This window comes from Mustela erminea, chromosome 8 (assembly GCF_009829155.1).
Source record: "Mustela erminea isolate mMusErm1 chromosome 8, mMusErm1.Pri, whole genome shotgun sequence".
Taxonomy (NCBI): domain Eukaryota; kingdom Metazoa; phylum Chordata; class Mammalia; order Carnivora; family Mustelidae; genus Mustela; species Mustela erminea.
In genome coordinates this window covers 25176058-25197999 of record NC_045621.1, presented here as the reverse complement: position 1 = coordinate 25197999, position 21942 = coordinate 25176058, and the positions used below count along the sequence as shown (strand labels likewise).

General features: G+C 37.4%; 1 protein-coding gene across 1 annotated transcript in view; it reads left to right on the top strand.

Moving 5' to 3' along the window:
* ABCA12 (ATP binding cassette subfamily A member 12) overlaps positions 1-21942 on the top strand; it is a 283550-nt gene that overhangs the window by 252367 nt on the left and 9241 nt on the right. Inside the window, exons 39-51 of the mRNA XM_032354711.1 lie at positions 713-840; positions 3351-3438; positions 5178-5283; positions 9430-9484; positions 10059-10236; positions 11913-12028; positions 12828-12987; positions 14124-14377; positions 16476-16680; positions 17813-17922; positions 18216-18357; positions 19356-19490; positions 21669-21772. Coding sequence (XP_032210602.1) covers positions 713-840; positions 3351-3438; positions 5178-5283; positions 9430-9484; positions 10059-10236; positions 11913-12028; positions 12828-12987; positions 14124-14377; positions 16476-16680; positions 17813-17922; positions 18216-18357; positions 19356-19490; positions 21669-21772 — 1781 coding nt within the window. The remainder of the gene's footprint in view (positions 1-712; positions 841-3350; positions 3439-5177; positions 5284-9429; positions 9485-10058; positions 10237-11912; positions 12029-12827; positions 12988-14123; positions 14378-16475; positions 16681-17812; positions 17923-18215; positions 18358-19355; positions 19491-21668; positions 21773-21942) is intronic.

The following is a 21942-nucleotide window of genomic DNA, read 5'->3' as shown; positions in this document are numbered from 1 at the left end:
CATTTAATTTTGACAAATACACAATGTGAGATGCTGACAATGGGGAGAACTGGGTGAAGGGTGTACAGGGACTCTCTGTATTAGATTTGCAGTATCCATACATGCGCACGTAGAAATATGTAAACAACTTTGCAATATATGCCAACTTTATTTTGGAATAACTGTGCATTTACATATGTAAAGATTAGATTTAGATTTATTTAACATAAAGTTATAAAGATTTAGATACATGTAAACTGGAGCTCTGACACTCAGCTTTTGTCGCTTGATGTTACAGCACAAACTCCTCCACTGCTGTCACCTGAGAACTTATGTCCCTTAGTGTCATCTTTTCAATTCTGGGCAAACATTTTTTTCTTTCCTGTGAATTATTGAGGGAATTTTAATTTATCTTAGAATTTAATGTTATTCTCTGTTCATATCAGACTTGTTAGTACAGTGAAAAGAAAATTGCACATTGGTTAACTTGTATTCTTTTTGGCTTCAAGTAAGTCCTAAACGTGTGTGTTCTATAGAAATAATAACTTCTCCAATTTTTTTGGAATAGGAAGATGTCTTCCTTTTCAAATCTCTTTAGAGTAAGAAGACAGTCTTATCACACTCTACCTGTTGCAGCAATAGACAGATCACGAGACTGAAGCTTCTTCATGTTGTCTATTTGATTTGCAAAGCATCGATCAGAAATAACTTTATTTTTAACTTTACTTTTCAGGAGTGTCCTAAATTTAACTATTCTCCACCTCATAGAAGAACTTACTCTTCTCAAATAATTTACAACCTCACTGGGCACCGCTTGGAAAATTATCTTATATCAACTGCTAATGAGTTTATGCAAAAAAGGTAAAAATACTCTATAATATATTAATTTAGCGTATCTTGATTTCAAATTTTGACAACTGCCTTCTGAACTTGAGACCATAGATGAAAATTTCTGGAGCACCTAGGTCATTTAGTCGGCTAAGTGTCTGACTGTGGGTTTCGGCTCAGGTCGTGATCTTGGGGTCTGGAGACGAAGCCTGTGTCAGCTTCCCACTCAGCAGGGAGTCCACTTCCCTTCCTTCCCTCTTCCTCCGCTCCTCGCCCCTGTGAATGCTTTCTCTCTCTCTAAAATAAATACATCTTTTTAAAAGAAGAGATGAAAATTTCTGTTGATTATTTATGTGGTTAAATTCTCTATTTTATCAAAACAGTCTTATGTATGAAAATCTTTTTTAAAAAATAATAATCTCCTCAAATAAGACTCATTTTAAGAAATTCAAAAGCACTGGGGTTGTTTTAGGCTGCAAAAATGTATTGTTAAACTTGTACGTATCTTTTTCTTCTTGAAGCAGAAATGTTCTTGACTACACCAATTTGGAGAGGGTTTTTTTGTTTGTTTGTTTTGTTCTGTTTTCCCTATTCCCCATCCCTAGGATCATGGCCTGAACTGAAAGCAGACACTTAATAGACTGAGCCACCCAGGCATCCCCAATTTGGAAAGTTTTAAGGCATGGCTTTACGTGACAATTGGCCTTAGTTCCAATATAAATACCTCAAGTTTAGGGATAAAATGTGTCCATGTATAGCAAGGCCACAGGCTCATACCAAAGCCACCCAAAGTTTTGTCATGGATGTAAGGTTGGTAGGCTTGTGTTTGGGATACCATGGATGGACCTGGAAGTCACTCTGTATGCTAAGTGAAATAAACCAGACACAGAACGGCGAACACTACATGATCCCACTTGCGTGTGGGATCTGAAATAGTCAAACTCATAGAGGCAGAGAGTAGAATGGTTGTCAGGGCCTAGGGGTTGCAAGAAATGGGGAAATGTTGGTCAAGGGCTACAAAGGCTCAGTTATGCAAGATCAGAATAGATTCTGGAGAGCTAATCTATAGCAGTGTGACTATAGTTAACTATACTTTATTGCATACTTGAAGTTTGCTAAGAGGATGGATCTTAAGAGCTCTCACCATACGTGCACACACATGCAAGGCCTGTGTGTACACACAAAAAGAAAATGGTAACTGTGTGAGCTGATGGATATTTTAATTAGGTTGATCATGATTATTTCACACTATATACATATATCAAGATATCAGGTTGTATACTTTGAATATCTACAATTTTTATTTGTCAGTTATACCTCAAATAAACCTGGGAGAGGGGCAGTTAGTCATTTTGCAAATAGCTGCTGTTTCCTCCTTTCCTCCGTCTCTTTCCTCTTTTATTTCTCAATGTGCACAAATGACTGATGTTCACTGTAAAATAATTAGAAACTGCATATAAGCAGAAGTAAAAAGGAATTTCTCTCTGTCCAGATAGAACCACTATTGATTGTTTATCCTTACAAAAATTTTCTAGACACAGATACATGTAAATATTTTCAACAGAATGAGGTTTATTATAAACATGCTTTTAAAAGAATAAACAGTATACTGTAGTGTTCTTTGCATGTCAGAAATACAGCTCTATAGCATTACATTTAGGATGATAGTCACCAGAGGATTAATCTAGTGTGGCTGCACCATGGTTTAGTTAACAAACCTAACTTGGGACATGTTAATCCATTCTTAAAATTACTGTTTGAATTTTTAAATCTACTTTATATTTTTAAGAGACTATGAACTGATGAGTACCAGGCAATTATAGAGGCAAATTCACCTTCAAATGCCCAGGAAGAGAAAAAGTATAGCACCAGGGGACAAGCTAGGAGGAAAAGTCTGGAAAATCGAAGAAACAGAGCCGTTTGAAAAAAGATGAGAACCAATCTTATATCACTTTAGTATTAAATCACTTCTTTAGGGATGCCTGGGTGGCTCAGTTCACTAAGTGGCCGCCTTCGGCTCAGGTCGTGATCCCCGGGTCCTAGGATAGAGTCCCACATTTGGCCCCTGGCTCAGCAGAGAGCTTGCTTCTCCCTTTCACTCTGCCTGCTGCTCTTCCTGCTTGTACTCTCCTTTTCTGTTAAATGGATAAATAAAATTTTAAAAAATTCTTTAAAATAAAAAAAAACCCACTTCTTTAAAAAGGATTTTTAAGGGCTGAAATATTGTAATTTTTGAGATGGTGTGTGATCCAGTTAAGTTGAAGGAATTGGTTAGATTACATATCACTTATTTTCAGAATGTTTACCCCACATTTGCAATTGTTTAAAAGGACTTTTTATTTCTAGTTATAATGTACACTTTAGATTAAAATATGATTAAAGAAATCAATAAAAATGGGAAATATTTTCCAGGCAGTATTTATTTCATACTTTTAATGTGCTCCTAGTGGAAAGAAAACATTGAGCCCTTGGTTAAACAATTTAGGTCCATTTGTGAATATTTTTTCCATTAAAACAAATACAAATTTTGTTATTCTATATAGGTATGGAGGTTGGAGTTTTGGGTTGCCTTTGACTAAAGACCTTCGTTTTGATATAACAGAAGTTCCTGCCAATAGAACACTTGCTAAGGTAAATTATAACCTTTCTTCTGGGATGTCATACAAATGAGAATGTGAACTTGAAATGCCCAAGCATGAGCATGAGGTGAAAACAAAACATGGGTACAATTAATTTGAGAAGCTGTTTGGCATAATGCTTTGCCTGTAGCACTAGCCTTCCAATCCTGTGTATTTACCCCAGGGAAACATGGATACACAAGCACCAGCGTACATATACAAAAATGTACATGGTAGTGTTTCTCATATTAGCCGAAAACACAACCCCAAATGTCCATATACAGTAGAATAAATGAATTGTTCTGTATTCGTTCAATAGAACTTTCAGCAGTGCAGTGAGCTCAGTTCCATACAAGCAGGTGACTATCCCAAACATTACTAATAAGCAAAAGAAAAAACAAAAAGAAACACTTAACTGTGATTGCATTTACCATAAACTTTAAGAGTAGGCAAAACTCAACTATATTGTTTATAGAGAGTATTGTGATTTTGAGGGACACAGAAAATCCTGGAGAAGATGTTCTGGATGCTGGCAACTTTTGTTTCTCAACTTGAGTGATGGTTCAGTGTGGGTACTCCTTTTATAATTTTTGATTAAATAGTACATTAATGTTTTATGCTTATTTCTTTAGGTGTATGTCATATATGGTTATCCTTGATTCTTACAGAGCATGGATACTTAACAGAATTTGATGGAGATAAATACTCCTATTGGCTTTCCTTTTTTTTTCAACTAGATCATATCTATGCTTTGAAATAAGCTAGAATCACAGAATCACACATATATGATCTATAGGAGTCTTGGAAATTTTAAACTGTCCTCCTAATATATCTCATTTGGTAGTAAGTGACATATACAGACTTGGGGGAAGTGGAGAGACTAATAGTTATTTAGTAACTGTGATAAGCCAGGCACTAGTGTCACCTGTTACACAAACTAACCGATTACATCCTCACAACATTCCTGTGAGAGAGAGAGATTATGGGGCCTATTTTAACCGACTTTCGTAAGGTCGTATAGAAAGTAGACAGTAGAGTTGGAGATTTGAATACCCTTCCCCCACCATTTGTTCCTTTTCTTCCTCTCTCCACACACAGAGTAAACATTCTTGCATAAACAAAGAGTTCTAATATCAAATAACTTCTCTCTTGTGATTTTAAATTATCAGCTGGGTTTCCTGAATTGAAATACAGCAGTATTTTAAAACCCTCTTTTTTTTTTTTAACAGAAAAGGTAAAGTAACTCACTTCTGTGTGGTTTATAACTAGGAATGGAAAGTTAGTGTGGGAGTTTCCAGGATATCAGTCTTGTTGCTAAGGACACAGTGCGTGTGTCTGTATTTAAACTTTGTACAGCCTGGCCTAGATGTTGTTTGTTGTTGTTATTATTACTGAGGATATCTTAGCTCTGGTCCCAGAATCCCTATACACTAGCCACAGAGATGGACATATTAATGATTTCGCCAGTTTATTTCAAGTTTGCCTATAGAGAAGGTACAGAATAACTAATAACTTACTGCCATCACACAGGGGGGAAAATTGTTTTTCCCAATCTCTGCCCACCTCTAAATTGGAGACATAGAGGTGTATGGTCAACACTCTGGGGAATGGTTCTAATCTTCCAAGATAAAACAAGTTATTGGGAAATTGGTGCTCTTCTTTTAAATATAAATTCTGTGGGCTGTCAGATGTAAAGGCAGCTTAATCTCTTTGAACAAAATACTGATCTTGCCTCTTTTTGGAATTTAACAGGTATGGTATGATCCAGAAGGCTATCACTCACTTCCAGCTTACCTCAACAGCTTGAATAATTTCCTCCTACGAGTTAACATGTCAAAATACGATGCTGCCCGACACGGTAAAGTTACTTATGCAGAACCTTCTTATATTGCAACTTTGCCTCTGTCCGTATAAAAATGCATGGTAGAGTCTGTTTCCTCCAGGTATTTTATGGTATCTAAATCACAGATCTTTAAAAGGAGTCTGAAAGTAGTAACTACCACCAGATGGAACATTCTGGGTAATCTCCTTGACTTCAGGTTAATTTAGCTTCCTCATCTATTGAGTCAGGATAATAATGCTTGTTGCTGCTCTCATGTCTAGTAGCTATTACTCATAGGAAAACATTTTATTACTATTTACTTGTATATAGGCTAAGAAATCAAAAATACTTAAATGTTAATAATTATAAACATGAAGCCAGAACTTTCAAACTAAAAAGTTCTACACATGACCCAAACTGTAACATTACTTGAGCACTTACCATATGATATGTGCTTTATATGAAATAAATATTGCTAATCCTTACAAACAGCCTTTCAGGATGAATATTCTTGGTCTCTCCTATGATTTCTCTAGGGCTCAGAAATGAGATTTGAAGCCAGGTCTGTCTGACTCCTGCCTCTTCATTTTTCCAATACTTCTCTGGACTCAGTCATGTCTCCTTCCCTTGGATTTCCCAGGAGGCATCCACATAGTTTTCAAAACAGGGTTTGGGATTTGAAAGAGACTGATTTACTTTTTTCAAACTCAATTACTGTTCATCAAACCATTTCATCTTGTTAAGCCTGCTCAAATTATTTTCCATACTGATCCTAAAAGTTAATAATAGTAAAGATGGAGAAAAATGAGTAACCTTTTTGCTGGCCAAGACTGAGTTTCTAGATGAATAAACAGGCCAACAAATAGCCTACTAAGTAGAAAAATAGACACAACATACCTTTCAGAAATGCCATGATCTGCTTTCTTTCATCTCCTTCCTGTTGGGCAGAATAGTGCGTGCTGGATATTCTGGTGATTGGAGAAGTAAATTAGAGAGTCAAATACTCATCCTAGCAAGAGAATCTTTCAGTCTTTATTTTAGAGACAACAGTATTTTTTTCCCAACTGCTTTGGCATTTTTCTAGTGGAGGAACTGTGAACAAAATAAGACTGATAGGTGGTCCTTAGATCTAGAGCATCAGTAAAGGGGATAGTCAAAAGGGGCAAATTAAATTAAATGGTGACCAAACCCGGATGGGTTTAGTATAACCTGGTTTGAAATACGATTGAGCACTTGACTTTGGTGGGATGTCCTCATCAGAACAAGAGATATTTGTTTCTGTGACAGATAGTGAAAGTGAAAGAGCTGTAGAAATGCTAAGTAGGTGAGAATAAGAGACCAATACCATTTTTGAAGAGTCAGCTTTTGAAACCTGTGTTCAGGTTTCATTTATTAGTAGTATTCTTTGCCAAGACCAATGCAATCTGGATCACTCTGGACTCTAGCAGGCTTGTTGTGGTCCCTACCACTACACTGTTTAAGTTACAAAAGTTGAAGAACTAAGAATTCTGGGACATAAACTATATATTGACCCTAAAAGGAAATTTATGTTTTAGGTTTAAAAATAAGGCTTAGTTTGAGTGACGTAGCAATTAGTAGTAGTGTGCCATATGTGTATGTGTGTGTGTGTATGTGTATCTATTTTTTTTTTTTTAACTTTTCTTGCGTAGATTCATGAAAGTGGTAGCTTTTCACCCTTTTGGGAAGGAGTTTGATTTTCTTTAAAGAAGAAATCATGTCACCCCCAAAATACTTCTGTTGTTCTATAATGCATGTATGGGGCCATGGTAATACTGTCTTTAAAAATCAACTCAGTTACTCTGAGTTGACATCTCCCTCCCCCCAATGACACTACCTGTTTTAAGGCATGTTTGTTGAATTCTGCATGCATTGGGATTTTGCTTTAGCTGTAAAACTGATTTTCTTTGAAATCTAACATGCTAGTAAATATCTTTTAATTAGTTTTCTTTTGCGATGTCAATATTATTATTTTCATGGAGTTCCCTCTAGTGGTTAATTTAACATGAAAATTCTGTTTTCTTCTCAAACAATATGGGTTTGCTTGTTTTCTCTAATGAATGTTCTACCGCTTTGCTCTTTTCTAGATATACTGACACATTGTTTCCTCCACCCTCATGTTCGTTCTGACCCTTAATTGAGTTAATAGTAGTGGTCAATGGGGAGCATCTCATTTTAGGTTGACAACTTACAGAGACAATCGAAACAGATCATGTGTTATTTTGAACATCTATTGTATATGGGGGAAATCACTGAAATTTTAATTTATATAGAGATTTAATAAGTATTCATTGACTGACTGTACTCAAGATATTATGCTGGGTGCTGTAGAATCCAGAGAAGATTTCCATTAACCCTAATGCCTTTACTTGAGCTTCCTGCTAAAAATATGTATAAAACAATTGGTTCGGCAGCATTTTTCATAGGGGAGTAAATGTGTTTGTAAAGATTCCTCCAGTGAAATAGAGTAAGTTCTTGATTCTGAAATACCAAGCAGGAAACAAAAAGTGCCCCCCCCGCCCCGCCTGTATTATGATTCAGCAATAGGTTTAAGTAGGGCCCCAAGGAAAACTAAATCTCAGTAAAAAAGAGACCATTAATTTACACAAAAGATAAGAAAAGTGCATTGCCCTATGATGTGATTAAAGTTATAGGCCACATTGATTGTTGCTGGCTTTTTGTTTTGCTTTATTTTTTTTTTAACATGTAACAGTTGCAGAATTCTACCTCAAAATATGTTACAATCTACTTAGTAAAAATTATAAATTTAAGTTATGCAGAGAATAGAACTTCAGAATAATTTCTATTTGGCTGCTGTGAAAGGGTCTTAATATCCTGATACAATAACCATATACTATATGAACAGTAAGTGAGAAAGTTCTTGCTTAGCTTAGGAGTCTGTAAAAAACAAATGTTTAAGGGATAGCCTCACTGCCATCCTTTACAGTTCTTTTCCAAAGTTTCTCAGACTGTAAGACTTCGCCTTCCCGGTGTGGTCCATTAGGAAGCTGTTGCCAGCCACCTATTTTGACTGTGGCTACCTATGGCTGTCAACATCCTCTGATAAGAGGAGAAAAGAATCTGGCTTCTAACTCAGAAACTATAACTGACTATGGAACATCCCAATAATTTAGGATTGTATTGGATTTAAGTGACTGCTTTTTCAGAGCCAGCTAGTTTTTCTGAATTCTCTTGGATCTTTATGTGTCTCAGTGAAAATCCCTCAGAGACGGCCAAATCCGCCAAGCCTTACCTGGGTAGAGTTCTTGAACAGTAGTTTTCTTGGAATTAGTAAAAGAGGAGGGATCTTCTCAGGCTACAGTATTTTCCCAGCAAAAGACTAAACAGCAATGGGGTTGGTCATTGTTTTTAGGAGATCCTTTTATAATTAGTCTAAATACCAATATAATAAGTGTTACTGAAATACAAACATGTGATGAGATAGAAAACAGAAATGTAATAGAGGGGAAATGCTATATAAGAAATGTAAATTCTTGGGGTACCTGGGTGGCTCAGTGGGTTAAAGCCTCTGTCTTTGGCTCAGGTCATGATCCCAGGGTCCTGGGGTCAAGCCCCACATCGGGCTCTCTGCTCAGTGGGGAGCCTGCTTCCTCCTCTCTCTCTGCGTGCCTCTTGCCTACTTGTTATCTCTGTCTATCAAATAAATAAATAAAATCTAAAAAAAAAAAAGAAATGTAAATTCTTGCCCCTTCTCCCAAAATTCCATATACAATGTGAAAGCATTTTTATTTTCTTTTTATGTGAGTGCCATTAATTGTGTGGCATTGGTGAGACTTGCTGGGGCGAAATAACTTTCCTTTAAAATAGTATCCCCGGGGAGCCTGGGTGGCTCAGTGGGTTAATAAGCCTCTGCCTTCGGCTCAGGTCATGATCTCAGCGTCCTGGGATCGAGTCCCTCATAGTGCTCTCTGCTCAGCGGGGAGCCCGCTTCCCCACTCTCTCTCTCTGCCTGCCTCTCTGCCTACTTGTGATCTCTCTCTGTGTGTGTCAAATAAAGAAGTAAAATCTTAAAAATAAATAAATAAATAAAATAGTATCCCCAAAGTAAAATGAGAACATAAGGAACAAAGTATTATATATTATTCATCCAAAAATTGGTATTTCTGAATATCTGCTAATGAAAAAACCTGTCTCTTCTTGAAGGCATCATCATGTATAGTCATCCCTATCCAGGAGTGCAAGACCAGGAACAAGCCACGTAAGTAGAAACATCCAGCATGACTACTCCTTGGCATATAGTCAGGCTTCCGTATAAAGTACTATAATTGGAAATCACAGTTGTATGTGAATGAATGTCAATCTAGAAGAGCTGTTAATATAAGTCACTGACTGGGATAAAAGGAAGTTTCTGAAAATCTATACAGTGAGGTTGCCGAGTGAGCTTGCTGACCAGGGAGTCAGAATCTGCTGCTTTTATAAGTCAGATATGTAAGTGCTTCATGATTTCAATTTCCCTGCATGGCATTTAAGTACTAGTTCGAATCTCAAGAACTGTATATTCCTTGCATATACCCAGTAACTCTTGGAGACCGGGGTTTACTTATTTATTCATCAAATATCCCTGGTCAGTTCCAGTGCACTAGAGCTATATTTACCCGGGGTCATAGCCGAGTCATGTAGAAGATATTATCTGGCTGCCTTGCAGGAAGACTTATCTGTGTCTGAGCCAAGTCTTATACTGTTTTGTTGATGGTTTTAGTCATGAGTCTTTCTGAAAGGAAGAGAGTTCCAGAAACTTATGTGTGCTTTCCTCTTCCTGTTGCTCACTACAGAATGAGCAGCCTAATCGATATTTTAGTGGCACTCTCCATCCTGATGGGCTACTCTGTCACTACCGCCAGCTTTGTCACCTACGTTGTCAGGGAGCATCAGACCAAAGCCAAGCAGCTGCAGCACATCTCAGGCATCGGTGTGACATGCTACTGGGTAACAAACTTCATTTATGACATGGTGAGTAACTTGTGTCATTGCAAGAAAGACAGGATCGATTTGGGAGAAGACATCAGTTTGAGGGGCACCTGAGTGGTTCAGTCGCTTGAGTGTCCAGCCCTTAGTATCAGCTCACGTCATGGTCTCAGGGTGGTGAGACTGAGCCCCCTGTCAGGTTCCACACTCAGAGTGAAGCCTGCTTGAGATTCTCTCCCTCTGCCCTCCCCTGAATCATGCTCGCTTGCACTCTCTCTCTCTAAAAACAAATAAATCTTTTGAAAACAGATGGCATTAGCTTTATTGGCCCTACCTTGTTCAGATTATTACAAGTCAGTAAATTAAGAAAAAAACATTTGCATCAGTCTTAGAGTCATCTGAGAAAGGAAAGCTCCACCTCCCCTCATCTCTATGGTCTGAGACCATCTATATCAGATTCCACAGGACATTTACTGAAATGCAGATTCCTGCCCGCCCCCCGCCAGACCTACTAGTTCTGCACCTTGGGAGTAGAGCCAGGATATGATTTTTAACAGGATCCTGTATTTTATGTATACTTAAGTTTGAAAGCCACTACTGTGGAGAAGGAAAACTGAGCAAAATAGCCTTGCCCAGTGGTACCAAATAATCATGCTTATAAGAATTTAATCAACTAATAGTAAAAAATTTGAAGTAGCAGTCCCTGATGAATGACATCATTAGAGAAGAATAGTTGGCACAATAAGGGATGAATTTCACTGACAGCTCTCTCATTTACATAAAATGGTCCCAAAGTTCAGATGGGTTTTCTTGACTCCAAATGTGCCAGTATTGGCGAAAAGCCCAGGAGGTGGTATGCATTTGCCTGGTGATTATGGCAAAATTGTCTGAGTTTCTGTATAGATCATTGGCTTGAAGAGCTGGAGAGTAATTAACTGCATATCCACTTTGTTAATGTATCCAGTGAAGTCTGAAATGCATTTGTTGAAGAAGTCAAATCTAAAAAGAATCGTAATGACTCCTCTGGACTTAATAGGAGCTTTAAAGCCAAGAAAGCTTAAAGTACATGATTCTGTGAAGGGCTGCTTACTACTTAGATTCTATTGTCATATATCTGGTATTCATTCCAATTTAGGAGCCCCCCCTCAGTTAAATTACCATCTCCTTTATAGTGTACATCTTGCTACAGCCTGCACAGCATTTAATATTTCTGTTTGTCAATAAAACACTGAATTCTTTGTTCATATACTTACAATTCCAAGAATGTGTGGAACCCGCCACCCTGCTATTTTACACAGAGTGTCTCACACTGATAACCAAGCCTTAGAAATCTACCACCGGTCAGCATTCCAGCATTCAAAATGAAATCAATATTTTGAGGACTGAATCTAATACCAAGATACCAAGACTGTCTTATCTTTCTCACTGAACCTCTGTCACCAAATGATTCCAAGTCTCAAAGCCTGGAGGCAGGAACACCAGGGACTCTGTGTACATCTATAAAGATGGAGACTGGCTTGACCTTCTATTACAGGAGACAAATTCTAGAGTGAAATCAATGGTAAAATAAGCTGAACATGGCAAGCAACAGGAGCATAAATAAAAATTCATTCCTTCACCGGTTTCAAGGTCAACTTGTTACAATTTTAACTAGATGGGCTATTGATGTTTTTGGAAAAATATATGCTGTATATTAAGCCTTGTTTTACATATTCCCCTAGGCCTTCTACTTGGTGCCTGTAGCATTTTCAATTGGTGTCATTGCAATTTTCAAGTTACCTGCCTTCTACAGTGGAAATAACCTAGGAGCCGTATCTCTCCTCCTTCTGCTATTTGGGTAAGCTGCAGTGAAAGAATGAACAGATGTAATTTACATATGTAATTTAATTACGTAAAAATGGATGCTTTAGAATGATCAGAAAAATGTGTGTACATGTATGGATTTATGTATTGACAAATCATGAGTAGATAGCATTGTAAGTTGTGTACTCATATATATTTTATTTACATTTTTATAGATGTCTAACACATATACAATATTATCTCTGTATTAGGCCAATACAGGTAGTACAGGTTAACATCATCAGTGCAAGCATAGCGGTTCTGTCTGCCCTGAATGCACGAGTAGTATCCATTGACTTCGCAGTGTAGCTGATGAAGGATTACTTTGTCTTTAGTTCTTCTTCATCACTGGAAAGGTTGCTGCAAATTTGCTCAAGCGGGACATCCAGCTTCTGGGCATTCCATGTCTGGTTAGCTAACTTAAAATAAGGTCATTATTTTTTCTCAGCTTTAAATTGTAAGATTGATATTGATTAAACTCTTCTTTCTCAGAAAACAAACAAACAAAAAAACAAAAAAACTTCCCTGCATAAGATGACGACATGTCTAGAAGGAATTAATGTGTAGTTGGATGGTCTACAGCTGCTCAAGTTTCCTGAAAAGAGAAGCTTCTTACTGTCACTTAAGAAATCCAAAAGATTTGTCAAAAAATGTTATAAAAGAGAGCTCTAACTATAAGAGATCTAGGAACTTATCCCAAATATTTATTTTCAAAACCCTATCAGAGTTTTGTTTTTTTGTTAAAGGATAGTGATGAAGGCATAATTTTAATCCTTAGTATTATTAACATACAGGTATGCCACATTTTCTTGGATGTACTTGCTGGCTGGGCTCTTCCATGAAACAGGAATGGCTTTCATCACTTACGTCTGCATCAACCTTTTTTTTGGCATCAATTCCATTGTTTCCCTGTCAGTGGTGTACTTTCTTTCCAAGGAAAAGCCTAATGATCCGGTAAGGTCCATTATTAGTCTGCTAAACTTCAATAAAGTATGAATTGTTTCAACATGTTCAAGGTGAAAAGATTTTCTGTATTTCACATGATCTAATACAAAAGAGAGGAATTTCATTTAACTCTATTAAATTTAGTAGAGGAGAAACTACAGCCTTTGAAAATTCTTTTTAGGCTCCGTCTAGGTTTATACCTATGATTGTAATTTGCCCAGTGTCAAAACTATTGACATTTGATAGAGCATGAGCGGGGTGATGGAGGTGAAATCAGATATATTATATGACACTGTGAAAATCATGCAACCAATTGGTCAGCTACACTTTTTACTCATTAACAAATTGCTATGGTATGGTAGTAACAAGGACAATGACTTAGTTCTATGACTGTGGGTTAAGATTTTTTTGAACATTTACAGAGAACAAACCTAATTCATCCCCTTTCAGTCATGTATTGAAATCTACTCCATTGTAAGCATCACTTTCCATTCAGAGGGGACAATTACAATTAGTGAGAAAGGAAGCACTAGCAGTGCTCAGAGATTGAATTGGAAAGAATAGAGAGGAAATGAAATGAACTAAGGAATAGACAAGCGCACTCCAGAAGGAAGAAGACAATTCATGAGTTGGAAGTGGTTACCCCAAGTGTGAATAACGTGAAAACGAGCCATTTGTTCCACAACGAGATAGCCTGGCGCTCTTTCCTCCCTTCACTTTAGTCTCTCTTCACGTACAAATTACCTAAGGTTCTAAAACTTAACCTTACCAAATGCCTCTTTTACTCAGGCTTGAGCAATACCTTGTGTCAGACCCCCCAACAACTTGGCTATTTCTGCATTCCTGGGATGTAAGGCAGGGCTAGAAGGGATTCAGCCTCCAGGATTTGGCCTGATCAAAGATAGCCTGATGCCCTTATCATCTCAAGAAAAAGATAATCCTTTTCTGCTTGTATTTTATGTATAAATCTCTACTGTTTGTTTAGAGTAAATACTTACATGTAAATTCAGCATACGTGTGAAATATTTGCCAATCTAGATGAATTTCTCAAGTTTTACTATTTGTCCACATCTAGTTTTGCATTTTTGTCAATCTGTTAGAAGTCTAACACCGAGATTCATTTTTTTTTCCCCTTCTCATTTCAGACTTTAGAACTTATTTCTGAAACCCTCAAGCGCATTTTCCTGATTTTTCCACAATTCTGCTTTGGCTACGGTTTGATTGAACTTTCTCAACAACAGTCAGTCCTGGACTTCTTAAAAGCATATGGAGTGGAATACCCAAGTGAAACCTTTGAGATGGATAAATTAGGTGCAATGTTTGTGGCTTTGGTTTCTCAGGGCACCATGTTCTTTTTCTTGCGGCTCTTAATCAATGAATGGCTAATAAAGAAACTCAGGTAAACAAAATGAAAATACCGTGTTTGACCTCCATGATCAAACTCAGTTCAGAATATTTCAGAAGTGGTCCATAGTCATCTTTCCATTAGTAAAATGGAAATGTGGTTAAAAAAAAAAAAAACCTTAAAAAAACTGTCAAGTAATTCACCAGTCATTTCATTTAGTAAATAGTTACCAGACCTTACTATATGTCTGCAAGTATTGTTGTAGAGTGAGAGAATAATACTAAAGAAGCTCAGCTGTTAGCCTTAAGGAGATTAGCCTTAAGATTCAGTGGTGAAAAAAAAAAATTTAAAAAAAAAAAAAGATGCAGTGGTGAAAAGAAAACATACGTAAACAAAAGATGTAGTGTTTGAGTTGTTTAAAAAGGAAGGATAGAAAGTAGAAATGAGAAGAGTGCTGAGTGAGAAGCATATTAGCAGTGGGTTTCAGAGAAGATTGGGTAAAGAGAAAAACAGAATCATAAATTAAAAAAAAAAAGAAATGTATATACCATTGACCCAGGTACTCCATTTCTAGGATTCTTTTCCTACAAATATGCTCACATACATGCAGAATTATGTATGTATAAAATCATCCGTCATAGCAGCCATTCTTAATAGTAAAGGAATGAAAACAAACTAAATGTCCTCCATGTAAGGATTGGTTTGATAAATTATGTTTTGTTCATACGTGAAACACTGCAGTCATCAGACTGATACAGTTCTGTATGTAATATTTGGGGTTACTGCTAATATTATTAAGTGAAAAGCCTAGTTTCAGAACTTTGTGAATTGTTTATTACCACTTGGGTTAGAAAAAAACTATAATTTATACGTACATATGCACTGACTATCTCTAATTATGGGTGCCTTGCTGAAGAGAACTGTACAGGAAAACTTACTTTTCACTATATATTCTCACTATATATTCTTCAGTACCTTTTTAATGCATTGATGTGCATGTATCACGAATGGAAAAATAAAACTTAAGGTAAAAATAATGAAAAGAATGACAAGAGCAAAGATCAAGCAAAAAAGTCTTGGCTTGTATTTGAGAAATGAGTAATACAGTGTGATTAGAACGTAGAATAAATGTAATGAACTAGTAGGAACTTAAACAAGTGGCCAGAAGACTATGGAATCTATTAGATACTTGGCTAAAGAGATGATTTGGACTTTGTTCAACAAACAAATAGTTGTCCAATAAAGATTTTGACCAGAAAGCAACCTGATCAGATGGTGGTTTAGGAGATGTGATTCTGTGGATGTCCTGCAGATTAGAATGGAAGAGTCAGAGATATTGGAGCAGTTTGAGATTCATGAAGAATTTAGGTGAGAAAGAGTGAAAGCCTCTGATGGTAATAGAAATAGACAGAACATGATTGATGACTGGGTGTTAGAGGCATTTCCAGTGTTAGGTGTTAGAGGCATTTCCAGTGTTAGGACACTGACACGAGTGGATTTTAAAATGGGGAAGATTCAGAGAAAACATCGCAGTTGAAATCTCTGGGGATATCATTAAAAGAAGCAGGTACATTGGGTGGAAGATCTGATTGATTTGTTGGGTTTTTAAATTTTGTTTGATTTGGTTTGCTTCAGTATATGTTAGGCAAGATGTTGATGTGGGTTTGAGACTTAATTAGTTTTCAGGGCTGATAACCTTAACTAGATCCTAGGTAAGACTTTCACAGGAAACAGAACATAGAGGAACATTCATGTCGGTGATGATAAAAGAAGAAATAAAAAGGATTTTCTTTTAAGAAGGTGATAATTGATCATGGACTTATAAGTGTTGGGTCTTATTAATGACTTCGGTTCTCTCTTTTAGGAGGTAACTTTCCCCTTGTCACTAAAATTAGATTCTGAATTGTAACAGTGGATCTGAAAGCATTTAAGGCATGGAAAGCAGAAGCTGTATTCCGAATACCATATTGGATATGGTGAATGGCATCCATGCTAATTTAACTTATTTAAGTAGCATAATGCGTAACAAATTTAAAACAAACCTAGTGTGTGATTGCACACTTTTAGTGAAGTGAGAACCTATTAAAATATGTGAGAATTGAGCGGTGCCGTTCAGAATCACTGATGCAGAATCACTGGGTCCATTTTTTAGACTCTTCTTTAGAAAATTTAATTCTTCACCCGTAATGGAGACAATAGATGAAGATGAAGATGTGCGGGCTGAGAGATTCCGAGTAGAGAATGGCTCAGGTGACTTTGACCTGGTCCAGCTCCATCGTCTCACAAAGACCTACCAGCTTATCCACAAAAAGATCATAGCTGTAAACAACATCAGCATCGGGATACCCGCTGGGGAGGTGAGGAGCACTGCTTCGTTCTGAATGGCCCTTTATATTGGCATATTAAGTGACAAAAATATTCTTTTCTGGAAATTATTTTTTCTAGAAAAATACTCAGGAAGTTACCCCCTGAGTATTTCGATGGATTCTGTATATAAAATTTACACACATCCATGTGTTACTTACCCTCTAAATCTTCCCTCTTAACAGAAAGGAGTCACCACACCCCAAGTCCTAAGCCCCATCCCAAGCTGCTGTCCTCCCTGGGGTGGTTTTCCAATCACAATGTCTGTGTGGGGTGCTGTCTTCAACTTGTAGTTTTCAGCCATTTATGAAAAACAGCATAAAGAGACCAGTGTCCAGAAGCAAGGTCCTAGAACTGCATCCATATTTATTCTTGCTGTTTTTATGGAGAAAATATTGGGGCACCTGTGTGGCTCAGTTGGTTAAGCATCGGACTCTTGATTTTGGCTCAGATCATGATCTCAGGGTCATGGGATTGAGCCCCACATAAAACTCAACGTCAGTGTGGAGTCTGCTTGAGATTCTCTCCCCCTCTTCCTCTGCCCCTCCTCTCTTGTTCACTCTCTTATAAATAACTAAATATTCAAAGGCAAAAAAAAAAAAAAAGAAATATGAAGTCAGCTTTGAAAGGAGAAAGAGAATGTGAGCATTTCCCTTAGTTTTTGAGCGGAGCTGCAAACCAAATGCATCAAATCTATTCAACAGCATAAAATTATTCCTTCAGCGGCTTATTCAGTAAAGTTGTGATTTTGTGTGAATAATGTGAAATCTATAAATATAATTACTTTGTGAAGTTAGCATATCTTACTTGTGGAATGTTTTGTCATGTCACCCAGATAATATAAGAAAAGATAATGTGTAAAATAAGTCGTAAGTATATATACAAACGTTCAGATGGTTAAAGGAAAAAAGATATTTAAGTAACCGTTTGTTTTAAAAGAGAAAAAGTTTCATCAAATACCAACAGAACACTACAACAGAACACTACAATATCCATAATTCCAATGATGTATTTTTCTTTGTAATTTATTTCACCCAGGGAGAAAGAGGAAAGGATATAATAGTAACGTGTCTTTGGTTTGGATTAGGATTTATCTATGTTTTTTTCTTTGCTCTCCCAAACTAGTGCTTTGGCCTTCTTGGGGTGAATGGAGCAGGAAAGACAACTATCTTCAAGATGCTGACAGGAGACATAATTCCTTCAAGTGGAAATATTCTGATAAGAAATAAAACTGGGTATGAAAAACCATGGCTTCACCTTACTGAGCACAACATAATGACGTGAAAAAAATAATTAAATGAACTCTTTGTTATTTTTGTAGTCACATTATTAAATCCTTAGGGGAAAAATAGCTATTCCAGGAGGTGGGAATTTGTAAGTTTTAAGTGTGATATGGTCGTGGGATATTCTACCTTTTTTTTATTAGAATCACCAATCCCCGTGACCAAAAAGAGCTGCCTTCCCCATATTGGGGGACGAGCAGGGCCATGCCTTTTGAAACTCTGTGTCTTTTCTGTTCTCAACTCAGGTCCCTGGGTCATGTTGACTCACACAGCTCCCTGGTTGGATACTGCCCTCAGGAGGACGCCTTAGACGACCTGGTATCTGTGGAAGAACACCTGTATTTCTATGCCAGGATACATGGAATTCCAGAACAAGACATCAAAGAAGTGAGTAGAAGTTTGAAAACTAGTTCCTTCGAAAAACCACGACTGTTTTCGCTCCCCACCCCCTACCCTCGCAACTGAGTGAGACCTGGAAAACTGTGGCATTTTCTTGCTGTCACGGACCACTGAGGCAGTCTTCCCTTCGTTGTGAATATCAGACAAGACGCCTGCGAACCCAGTTGCAGAAGCTCCTGACCTGTATTTGCTCAGAACTATCCAGTAAAGGATCACACTTGCCAGAGGCTCAGGGCTGAGCCGTGGTTGGTGATGTCTGCGCACCCTCCTGTGTTTAGATAAGTTCTGAAACGGGATTCCCCAAAAACTGCCCACGTAAAAGCGAATGGCTTCCATTTTGATTTTTTTAAATGTGATTTTGTACTTCAGTGCCATCATTTGCCTTTTTACTGGAATGGCTGACTCTTGGGACAGTTTTCTCTATTTCTGCCACCCTGAGGACCTGTTGAAGTCCTCCTAGGATTCCACTCTTTGCCAGAGCTGTTTAGCTACAGAAATAGCCTCACGAGCCCATGACTCCTAAGTTAACGCACTGCAGTTTTGATACTGGGTCAGTTTTAAATAGACATCAAGCCTTTGTGACAATTTGCCCCCTCCGTAAGAAGAAAGATGAAACAAAGAGGACAGTCTGTGAGAAACCTGCCTTGTGAAGGGTAGAATTCTGTTTCAGCTCTTTCAAGTTGTATATAGAAATCCTGCAGAAAGTCCAGTCCAATTGTAAATACACAACACACATTTCGGTGGGGGGAATCCCATTTAAAAATGAGCCTCCACAGAATTGTTCTTATCTCTTTAAGACATTATTAATTTTTAGGTGGACCTTTAAAAGTAAAAGCAAAATAAGTTGGGTTTAAATGTTTGAATTGTTTTCAGTATGTATTTCTTCATTATAGAACTTTCTTTCACAATTATCTTTTCTCCCTGCAGTGCTGTTAGGGTTTTGGCAGCAGAAGGTCAACAACCTAACTCCTCTTTTCCTCCCACAGACTGTTCATAAACTCCTGAGGAGACTTCACCTGATGCCCTATAAGGACAGAGCTACCTCTTTGTGCAGTTATGGCACAAAAAGAAAATTATCCACCGCACTGGCCTTGATAGGGAAACCTTCCATCCTCCTGCTGGTAAGAAGATCGTTGTGGAAAAGGGGACTGCATGATTAGACCCACATACCCAGTAGTGTGTGTAACATTTTATTGTCATTGTTGCCATAAATCTTTACTGAGGTCTCCCTTTGTGCTGGTTATTTTGCAAAACATCTTACATATACCACCTCATTAAGGGAATTTATTTTTTTAAGGATTTTATTTATTTCTTATGTCAGAGAGAGAAAGAGAGAGAGCGCGCGTGCGCACAAGCAGGGGTGGGGCGGCAGGCAGAGGGAGAGGCAGGCTCCCTACTGAGCAGGGAGCCCGATACAGGACTTGATCCCAGGACCCTGGGACCATGACTTGAGGTGAAGGCAGACACTTAACCGACTGAGCCACCCAGGTGCCCTTATTAAGGGAATCTATATCAGCAAAGAGCTATGGCTAGTCCATTTCAGAAGAAATACTTGTTATGGGAACAGGAAGAAGCCAGAACAAATTCAGGATATTCTAATAAGTAGTTACGGAATACAGAACAGTTTGATCGCCCATTATTGAAGAAATCTGTTGTTAGTAACTCATGAGGTGAACCAACATATTTTCCAACTTCTCCTAAAATGGAAAGACAGAGTTTAGGGCAATATGTTGTGCTAAAATTTCATTTCCCTGGTACTTAAAAATATGTGTTACCTAGTTTGGGATTGACAGTATGCCTCTTTAATTTATTTGAATTCTTTGATGCAAGAAATGCATTCCACATTTATATTTTGGTTAAGAGTTGGAAAATTTAATTCATCACCTGGAATACAAATTACCCATAGACGTGATCGATAGGGCTCCCTGCTCTTCAGGCCAGACGCTGGGAAGGGGCCTATTTCTGAGAAATGAACCTGCGCTTATTTTGGAAGATGCACTTCATTTAAGGAACTCTGAACTTCAGAAGAATTTTGACTGTATGCAATACAAATTCAATTATAAATCACCACATTATTCCAGGGATTAAGTCCTACAGAGGACTCCATCATTTAAACCAACCAGCTAAGTGAGGCGCAACCTACCTTTCCGTAATACCGGTTTATAATGTGTTACATCCCTGCCCATCAATGCTTATGGTGGAATTTTATTGTCTAAGTGTCCCTTAACTTGAACAAAACAATCCTTAGGCACTTCTGTGAAAGAATAGATGTAAAGTATTTAAAATGTTTAAAATTGCTAGGCAAATGTTACGTATTAATGAGCTGAGCTGAAATACAGGCTATGAAAGAAAGCTGTCATATTTTCTGTCATACGCTCTCACCTTCAATAGGAGCAGTGACAGGATATCCTTTCCTGTTTCCCCAGATCAACACTCATTCCTTTAGCCTCTTACTATAAAGACAAGCCTCAGATAATCCTATGTACATACTCTCCACTGAGAAAACAGACCTCTTAATTATGACCTAATCTTGTTCTCTAATTTGTTAATTTAATCATCTCTTACAATCTATTATTGCTTATTTAGCAATCCGTTTGTCATCTATTTTGAATTTTGTGTCTGAACAATTTTCCAAAACATCATTTATCTTAAAATATAATTTGTATTTTCTACGTGGAAATTTCTGCAAATATTATTTTTATTCCTCCGAAGAGGATTCAATTTCAATTAATAACATAGAATTTAAAATATACCTCAAAATAAATACATTACATGTTGATAAAAATAAAAAATTAAGTAAATTTTTTAAGAAGTTCAGAAAGAAATAAAATAAAATAAGATATACCTCAAACATACTAACTGAAAAATCAAAAGTTGTGTTCTGTGAGCAGCATATGCTCTATTACCACACAAAGCCACAGTTCTGCTCTCAGGAGCAAGGTAGCAATCTTGTTGATGTAGCTTCAGATATATCTGTGACAATGTAGTATTAAATGCAGAAACCCCACTTTGTCAGTAATTGATGCAGATTTTTTTCCCAAAGAAATACGAGACAAGTGTAAAGTAACAGGGTGTCAACCTCACTGAAACACTTTTTTAAAACAGATTGACAATTCTAAATGATTAATTTTGAGCTTTTTGACAGCAGCAGAAAGAAGCCTATTAAGTATAAAACAAGTTTGTCACAGGACTTCACAAAGTGATTTCTGTTCTAGGCAAGTGAGACGCAGTGATTCATGTAAAGAACCTCATCAAAAATTAATTAATTTGATAAATTTTTCTTGTAACTTTCTATTAAGGACGAGCCAAGCTCTGGGATGGATCCTAAGTCGAAACGGCATCTCTGGAAGATCATTTCAGAAGAAGTGCAGAATAAGTGTTCCGTCATCCTCACGTCTCACAGGTAAACTGAGGGTGGGAACCCGAGGGCCAGTGACAGGATTCTAGGAGGAGAGATGGGAAGAGAAACTCCTGTAGAGTGTGCCTGGGTAACGAAGCCACAGTTGGGTTAAAGTAATTTATGTTGTCGTCATGGGAGCAACTCAGGCAGGTTTCACGTGAGAATCCAGCTCC